The sequence below is a fragment of the Lupinus angustifolius genome, chromosome LG01 (genome assembly GCF_001865875.1).
Source record: "Lupinus angustifolius cultivar Tanjil chromosome LG01, LupAngTanjil_v1.0, whole genome shotgun sequence".
In the NCBI taxonomy this organism is placed as follows: Eukaryota; Viridiplantae; Streptophyta; class Magnoliopsida; order Fabales; family Fabaceae; genus Lupinus; species Lupinus angustifolius.
Window position 1 is genome coordinate 20154453 of NC_032009.1, and position 9460 is coordinate 20163912.

Genomic DNA, 9460 nt, shown 5'->3' on the forward strand with positions numbered 1-9460 from the left:
TATGGACAAGAATAATTTCTTTATTTTTCATTTATATTTTGTTTAAATTATTTATGATATCTAAATTTTAGTCAATCCTCATTATGGAAATAAATTTATAGAATTATAATAACTAATAAATGTTAATTGTGATAACTAAGTGATTTGATTTATATTTTATAAAATTATACATATCGAATATAATGTATGATTACATCCTATCACAATTTAGTATTTATAAATGATACTAAGATAATTTATTAGTTCTTATATGACACTAATGATTTCATCTTTAAATAATCGATCGTACGATTTATAACTAATGAATAATACTATAATCAACCATTATAACATCTTTTGAATATATATTAGTTATTAGCATAATTTATTAACCATTATAAGACACTGATGAATCCATCTTTAAATAATATGACATATGATATCTTTATTTCTTGAATTATTTTAACCAACAAGAAATTTTGGGATGTTTACTTACTATTATTATATTATTTAATTATAGTTATTATTATATTATTTAATTATAGGATAACAATAGTAGATATATTCAGTGGAAAATATAAGTATTTTTTATTAGGAATTTATAAAAATAACAAGATATACAAATTAATCATATTTAAAAATAGAAAATATCGTGGTTGTAATTAATAAAATAGACCAACACTTTTTTGGTATAGCTTTCAACAATTTCGACGCACGTGCCAACACCACAACTTTGGGTGTCACATCCTCCGAGAAGTAGCTGGTGGTACCCAGCACTTCCCGATAAATCCACCAGTAGCGGGAATCAGGGTTGTCTAGACCCTCAAGAATTGAAAACCTATTCGCCCTTTCAATATACATTATCGACATCAACAACCTATTACTAGAAGAAACATCAGACTTAGAACTTGATTCTCTATCCATGACCAGACGCCACTTCTCTAGAAAAGTTGTCTAGTTCATCCTTACAACCCCTCTTCCTACCATTCTCCCCCTCAAACAGGCCAGCGGGGATGGGAGTGTCAGACCACTCGACCTTCCCTAGGCGAGCAGATCCCTGTGACAAGGCGACCGCGAACATAATTGGGAGGAGGTCGAGACGAGACCTTCACCTAATTAGAGCTAGACTCTAGGTCAGTAATGAGGACCATGACTATGAAAGCATAAGGGAAAGAGAGTTACTTAGGAAGAAGACTGAAAAAGAGTTGAAAGAAGACAAGGTTGATCGACAGTGGAGTAAGTTTGGCAGCAGAGAATTCAGAAAGCAAAGTGAAGAAAATGAAGGAGAACTCTCCCTATTTTTAGACGAGGCTGTGCCCAGACCACCCCTCACAACCCAACTCAAAACACATCATACCCATCCTAAAAACACTAAAGTACGATCCAACGGCGACCCAAGAACAAAGACGAAATAGGGCAAGAAATGAATCGGTTGACCACACTCAAGTACTTTGCGCCACAAAACAGTCTGATAACCAAAGCCACAAAATAGTCCAATTACCAAAGAACATTAATGACGACCAGCCATGTGTCACACAACCCAGAAGGCTAACGACACCCTGCTAATCGACCTAAAGTCTATCACATTGCTTGCCTACCGAACATACTACTATACTTTGGGCAATTGTTCTATCTCAGTCATCTAGACGTCTTAACTGCCTGAGATGGCCTCCCCTCTAGCCGAGCAAAGACCAGATATAACTAATTAAAGGGCTTAGCCTAGAGTCATTCACCTGGGGCCAACCCTCCCTGGTCGGGGTCGAGATCACTCTCCGACTGACACACCGCCAACAGCGTACTGCCACGCCACCTGTAATTTCACCTACCTTTTGCCAACACAATAAGAACAGACTACAATACGACTATCAGACCTATCACAAGTATTTGATGTTCTTAATTCTATCTTACGCTAATAAAAATATATAATGTTAATTAAAATATTAAATATTTATTACTTTTTTCAATGTTTTAATATTATTGGTATTGAAACAAATCTTGTTTCCCTCCTTAAATGTTATCATGTAATGAAGTAATTGGTTAATAATTTTTGTATGTTAATTATTTAGGGACTGGTATCATATATAGCATGATAGGTGTAAGGTTTCTTGAAACAATTTTTTGGTACTTCAAGGGTATTATCTCACCTTCTTTGGTAAGTAATTATTCTATTTTAGAGTTCGTGATTGTGTCTTCTCAACAAATGTCGCTCTTAGGAATCGAACTATTAATCTTAGGGATTCAGTGAAGACTACTAGACCAATGCCTTGAAACATTAAAATAATGTAAGGAAGAGAATAATAAGAAATAAAAAAGTGCATGAAAATATTTCTGCACACCAGATATTAATTTGCGTTTAATAGTTATGTACTCTCAATATAAATTTTTTTATACACAATTAATATATTATCTATCATTCAATTGCACTATTTATTTTGAAGAGGATTGAATGTTGGATGATACGACAACAACGTATAAAACTCATATATTGTTATTATATTTTTTTTATTAAATTTGAGTTATATATATATATATATATATATATATATAATGTTTTGTACACGAACTCATATGTATTAGTTTTAGAGTGTACACTTATGTGTAAAGATTTCTCTATCATTGTTTGAATTAATTTACGTAAAAAGTCACTAATGATTAAATATAAATGATAAATGATATATAGTTTTATGAGAAAAAATGAATACAATATTTATACAATATTATTGCATTATCAAATACTCTTTTTAATCATTATTAGTTTTTAAAAAAAAGAAGTAATAATATTAACTATGTATTTTACTAATTTTAGTACACTATTGAATGTATCCTCCTATCTTTTTGGATAAATAACTAATCTTTTTTGGGTTCGTGACTGTCCCTTCTAACAATTGTTGCTCCCAGGAATCGAATCATCGACCTTAGAGATCCAGTGGAGCCTTACACCACTAGACCAACACCTTGTAATAGATATCACACTCTAATTTTATACCACCAATGTATAATATCACACTCTAATTTTATTTAAGATATATAATAATTTTTTTCAGATATATAAATATTAAACTCGTTACATTTTATTTCTACCAAAAAAAAAAAACTCGCTACATTTTATTCTACAAATAAGTGCATGAATGAAATCATTGTAATAATAATATACAAATTGAAGTGGTACTATTACTTATAGGAGAATATTACTCAGCAGCAGGTATATTTAATGAGCAGGAGACTATTATTTCTTGGAAAATTGTATTAATTGGCGCACTGTGCTGTAAGAGAGCCATTTCTGTTGGGTGGATTGGGATCGCTTTATTTACTTCTGCCATTTGTCTGCTTTGAAGCAAATTACAGTCTAAGATTAAACAATCATCAAAACCACAGTGACTACTTCTACATGTAATCTACTTCTAAGCCATTTGGCTTATTCATAATCAATTACTAAACTTTCCTATTAGTCATCAATTCTATGGATATCTTTTAGCACGCTAAAGTATCTATCCATGAATACCAATATCATTGCCCTCTAAGCAAACCCAATTATTAGCAAGTCAATGACAACAAAAGGAATGACCAGTCTTTTACCATTTAAAAAGGAAAAACAGTCTAACCAAAATAAGAACACCTTAAGTTTCCAAGTATCCTTTTTTCAGGAGCAATGTTTTGTAATGGAACATTCATACCATGTTGGGTATAAACAACATTCATAGTAATATGTTATCAAGTTTCAAGTTTCAATTATCTCCAAAAAGTATGTTGCAACAACATTTTATTCCTTTTCAATGGAACATACATCAACATATAGAATCACTTTTGACAGCTACCATTCACACCACAATGAATCATAAAAGAGATAACAGATATACACAAAAATCCTATATTACCAAATGCAAAAACCAAAGAGCCTAAGCAAACAAACCAGGTGAAGCGGAGGACACCACCAAAAAGAGGTGTCTTGAGAAGACTTTGTGAATGCAGTAGTAACTGAACTTGAATATTAGTGGAACAGCAACAACTGAAGATTATGCACAAAAATAGGGTGCCAGTCATGGTGTATATTCATGTTCAATGGTGGGTTGTGTTCGAGTGACAGTCGCAGCGGGTGCTCTTGTATCCCCTATCGAGGCCATGTGAAGAGCTTCTCCCACATCTGCAGCCCTTTCCATCTGTTGTATCTTCTTCTTCTGTTTGTATTTGTGTGCCCACAAAACCAACAGTGACAACAATGCCAATAACGCTAGTCCTCCCAAGACAGACCCAACAATAATCCACACTTTCTTCTTGTTACTCTTGCTTTCCCCTTTACCACTTGGCTTTAAATTTGGCGAGCCACCAGAAGGAGCGAGAGCAGGAGGCAATGGTGCTGGTGCTGGTGCTGGAGGAAGAGCAGTGGACTCAACTACTATTGAGTAATGACCCTGTTGTGTAGTCGAACAAGTATTGCCTCCTGTTACATTGGTGAAATTAGACGAACCCTGTAAATCAAACCAAACACATTTGGCAACAGTGCCATCAGGAGCAGATTTCACATCCTGGAACTTGATATTGATGGGGTCAGCGGAGGCCTTGACATTGAGCTCTGGTAAATTAGTAGCGGACAAGTTGGAACCATCGTAAGCGAGTAGTCCGAGCACTGGAGCCAAGTAAGTGTAATTGGGCAAGGAGTAGTAGCGTGTGGACAAATCACCCAAGTTGTGGTACACGAGAACCAACCTTGTGACATATGGTTTCTCAATGATCCCTTTTGGGATTTGAAACTCATTGTACATTGAAAAACCTCTCCTCCTTAAACTTCCACTCCTTAATCTCAATGCGGCTACCTTAACCCCGGTGAAATTAGAAGGGAGGTTTGTTGCATTGTAAATGGCACCTGTTATGGGTGTGATTAAAGCCATGTAAGCATAGTGTTGAAGAATTGCATCGAGGGCCTTGGCTTGGGTTGTGGTAGCAACAGCAGTAACAGTAGTAGTAGTACTAGATAGAGAGTTGAGAAGATGAGGAAGGGATATAAGAAGAGAAAGCCAAAGAAGAAGCCCCATTGATGATTAGGCAATTCAGCTCAAGGCAATGCGGCCTGCACTCTATCTAACAACCAATCATAATCAACACACACAACACAAACTTTGTTGACTTCAAAGGAAAGTAATTGAAAGAATAAAATCAAGTGAGATAGAGTTGGAGGGAGGCACGTTTGTTTGTTTATGTAATGGAATTAACAAATGAAAACAACAATTATACTATTATTCCTCTCTAAACAATTATACTATAATTCCTCTCTCTCTCTATATATGTATATATATAGGTATACTAGTTTCACAAATAGAATGAATTTATAAACAAAAAAGGGTCAATTGAGAGAATTATAAAGCAAGGAAGCAGAACGATCCAGTACCTGAAATGGGAGTGGGGAATTGAGGTGAAAGACCTAAAAAATGAACCTCGAATTTACAGCCTCCGATGAGTGAGAGTGAAGAACTAGTGATGAAGTGCCCCATTCCCAGTCCCATTCCCATTAAACTGCTGCATTTCAGAGAGTGAGGGGTTGATTCTACTCAATTCAAAGATATTTCTTTTTTGCTTTGAAATGGGAACAAAAGAATAATTAATAATAATGGAAAGTGGAAAGAAGGAAGAATGGGGTATTTTTAAAAATAAAAGCAATGGAAATGGAGAGAGAGAGAGAGAGAGAGAGAGAGAGAGAGAGAGAGAGAGAGAGAGAGAGAGGGGGATTGCTTAGAGAGAGAGAGTATTGCTGAGGTCCACTCCAACAAACGAACCACAACAACACAATCATGGATGCATAAAAGAAGAAACCCGCTGTGTTTTTTTTTTGTGTGGCCCATCACTCTAATTGAAATTCCAAATCTATGTCCTTCCTTCACTATTTCTTTTCTTTTATTTTCCCTTTTCTCAAATCCTTCCTAATACATGCTATTATGTATGAATACATCACTGAAGAATGTAAAATTACATCTAAGTAGAATGTATGAGCATGAATGGATACATAAGTTTAAGAATATATGAATAACTTTTTTTTAAATGTAGATATGTATGAATGAATAAATAAGTAGAAAAATGTATGAATTATATATATATATATATATAATAAGTTGATATATGTATGAATGATGTATTTTCTTTTTGCATAAGCCAATGAATAAAGAATCTTTATTTTTAATGCAATGAATGCATAAGTCAATCAATAATTTTTTTTTAATTTTTGCATGAATAAATGAACAATAAGCCAATGAATGGTGATTTTTTCTTTTTCTTTTGTATGCATGAATGAGTACATTAGCTAATGAATAAAGATTTTTAGGTTTGAATACATGAAGAATGAGTAATTTAATGAATGAGTGAATGAATAATTTAATGAATATTTGATCATATATTTTTTCTTTTCTATATGCATGAATGAATGAATAGATAAATAAGTAGAAGAAAGTATGAAAATATTGTTTTTTCCTTTTAAATGCATGTATGTATGCTTGAATGATATATTTTTTTCTTGAGTTAATGTATGCATAGATATAGATAGCAAAATGGGCAAGCGGGCATATAATTTTTGTGTGGACAGGACATACAAATTTTGCTCATTTGTCCGTTTTGCCCTGTCCGTTTTTCCCGCCAAGCCCAATGACATTTCAGTTGAGTAATGCGGGCGGCCCACGGATATCCCACGAACAAAATTTTTTTTAGTTTAGTTTTATTTGTTAAATGATTTTTTAATTATTCAACAATGTCTGCAGGCCGCCCACAAGCCTGTTAGCCCGTTTTAAAACGGGTAGGACATTTAATTTTGTCATTTAAGCCAATGTAGATAGGCATGTGCCCGCTTAAGTTATTGCAGACATTTACGTGCATAGGCAAAATGAGCCGAACGACTCATTTTGCCATCTCTATGTAAAGATGGAGTGTGCGATAATGCAAAAAGCATGTCTCTTAGGATAATGGACCTTATCTTCAGGTGGTTTAGCCATCACTATAACATATGAAGTGACACAATAGATTCACATTTGTCATATAGTTCATGCTAATCTGGAGTAAAAATGGGTTACTATGATTTTTATGATGAAAACTACCCTTAATACGATGAATATCTATGTGCAATGATATCTTATACCATTAGGGCTTAGAATGACTCTTAGGTCACTTTATATAAAGGACAAGTGTCCCAACTTATGGTATGGTACAATACAATATACTTCTCAAGGTTTATAATGGGTACACCTATAGGGTTTTTGGAATGTCTAAGAAATAACATCTTATAGTAGAGTTATAAGGTATAATATATTCCTTAGCAATCTCTATACTCCCTATAAGGTGCATAGATTGTAACGGTTCGAAAGAAGAGAAACCCAAGTATTATGGGCTTAAAAACAAGAGTCATGTTTAAGTCTCTAACTCACAATGTTTGGTAACAATCTGAGTAATCCATATCAACAATACCAGGAACGATGAAAATCATGGCCAATAAGACTAGTATCACTGTTATCATAATATCACTAATACCCGAGTACATGACACATGTGTATGCTAAAAGTTAGTGTACTATACTTTGTTGGGAAACATATGACTTTAAACCAAACTATTGCATAAAGCTATAATAATAAAAATAGGCAATTACTTAATCACAATAATAACAACTACTACTTAAGTTTTGTTGGTTTGATTTGTATATTTTCAGATTGTAATGTTTAATTTATTTATTGATCACATTTTTATGAAATATTATAGCTATTGATCGCACCATGTTATATTTTCTAAATTTTAAACTCTCCATTTTATTTAAATTGTAGTAATATCTAAATTTACATGGAAACAAAAATTAGAAAAAATCTATACATTGATAGTGTATAAGTTTATACATTGTTACTGACTTCATGTTTAATTATTATTGATTCTTAAAAAAATAATACAAATGAATGATGAACGATGTAGTGAGTGTTTATAATTTTTTTGCATCGTAGTACATAAATATTATAATCAACAAACATTTCTATTATTAATATATTTTATTGAAAAAATTAGGTAATAAAATAAAAATAATAATTTATAAGGAGTAAAATTAAAATACATAAGTTATTTTGTTTCCAAAACAAATGATATGAATGAATTGTAAAATGTTTAGAAAAATAATAAGGTATAATACCTAGAATCTGATTATGAGATATCCAGAGATTAAAAGGAATGGAGTTGAAAGTCAAAGTGAATAGCGTGATTAGTTGTTGGGCTTGGGCCCCGGAGATGTTGAAAGCGAATAGAAGGTGGACACGTGTAAATGAATGAGATGAGGTGGTAGAAATGAGGCGAGGGCTTTTGGCGCTTCTTTACACTCAATTCTCTTTTCTCTTCTTCTCCCGCGGCGCCTTTCTCACTGTTAAGGTACTACCACTGCTCCCTCCTCTCATTCATTATCCTAACCTTTTTTAGTTTATTATTAATATCGTCATCATCATTTTCACCCCTTTCTTCTCTTTTTCTTTATTAATTTTGTACTTTGTTTGTAATTCTCAAACCCTATTATAATAATTATTATTATTCAAGAATGAAGAATACTAGACTGAATCCTTTTCATTTTAAACATATTAATAATAATATGTGCCTGCAGTTGCTTTGGCTAATGGATTCTATAGCTTGTCAGAAACAAGGTGATGATGTTTCGACTAAGAAGAACCTGACACCTGAGCGTGTAGTTCCGAAAACATTGAGAATTACTAACAAGGATGACGCTGAATCTCTTTCATACGAAGACATGTTTGAATCAGTGCACCAGAATCTCATGCATATTATTCTTTCAAACCAGACCGAGGAAGGGATTCTTGCACCAGATCAACTCTCAGATGATTGTAAGACGCCACCTCCTTCTTCCCCTCTCCTCCGAGAAGATATAAATACTTCTCCTGGTGCTCCCATCAAAGTCAAACCAGGAGACAAAAGAAAGAACAACATTCAACTTGGATTATCCAAGAAGCTTGAATTCTAATTACAGAACCAACCCAGGTTTATATATATCCAGATATGTAGACTAGATAGATTAAGATCACATTCCTTCCAGGGATAATTTATTCTTGCAAGGAATAACTACATCTGACCAAGCTCATAGACGTAGCAGCTACATACATTGTATAGTAGACATTTGACCTTTTAGTTTATTTCACAATGGATTATTCTCTAGTGTTACTGAATCTACTATAATTTTAATTATGGTTTTAAATCATGCTTCTAAAACAAATAGTTGTTGTTATCATGTGTTTACTACTATATATTGTTCAAGTTTGATTGTTGATTTTTCTCTGTTCAATTCGTCATGTTTTCCCCAGTCGATTGATTTGTTATTTCTCTGTCCACCGGGTGAGGAATTTTGCTTAACATTGGGAATGATTATATATCCATTTTTCTAGTGGGTAAGTGATGTAGAAGGTAATTCAAGACTCAAGAGTCTTCCCTTTTTAGGGTCCATATGTTTCACCGCTCTCATTTTGTTTTC

At 33.4% G+C, this 9460-nt stretch overlaps 2 protein-coding genes across 5 annotated transcripts; one reads left to right on the forward strand and one right to left on the reverse strand.

Moving 5' to 3' along the window:
• Positions 3709–5660, reverse strand: LOC109352631. 4 transcript variants are annotated; one of them, XM_019594783.1, is made up of 2 exons: positions 5363–5660; positions 3709–5044 (listed from the first exon to the last, which is right to left on the reverse strand). In XM_019594783.1, exon 2 carries the CDS (start codon positions 5007–5009, stop codon positions 4017–4019), a length of 993 nt encoding a protein of 330 aa, XP_019450328.1. In that variant the 5' UTR covers positions 5010–5044; positions 5363–5660; the 3' UTR covers positions 3709–4016. The 4 variants fall into 4 exon arrangements, with proteins under 4 accessions (XP_019450328.1, XP_019450319.1, XP_019450312.1 ...); XM_019594774.1 differs by having other exon boundaries at positions 3709–5051; positions 5363–5653; XM_019594767.1 differs by having other exon boundaries at positions 3709–5055; positions 5363–5653.
• LOC109342487 lies at positions 8236–9174 on the forward strand. The gene is made up of 2 exons (XM_019580467.1): positions 8236–8355; positions 8582–9174. Exons 1-2 carry the CDS (start codon positions 8275–8277, stop codon positions 8954–8956), a joined length of 456 nt encoding a protein of 151 aa, XP_019436012.1. The 5' UTR covers positions 8236–8274; the 3' UTR covers positions 8957–9174.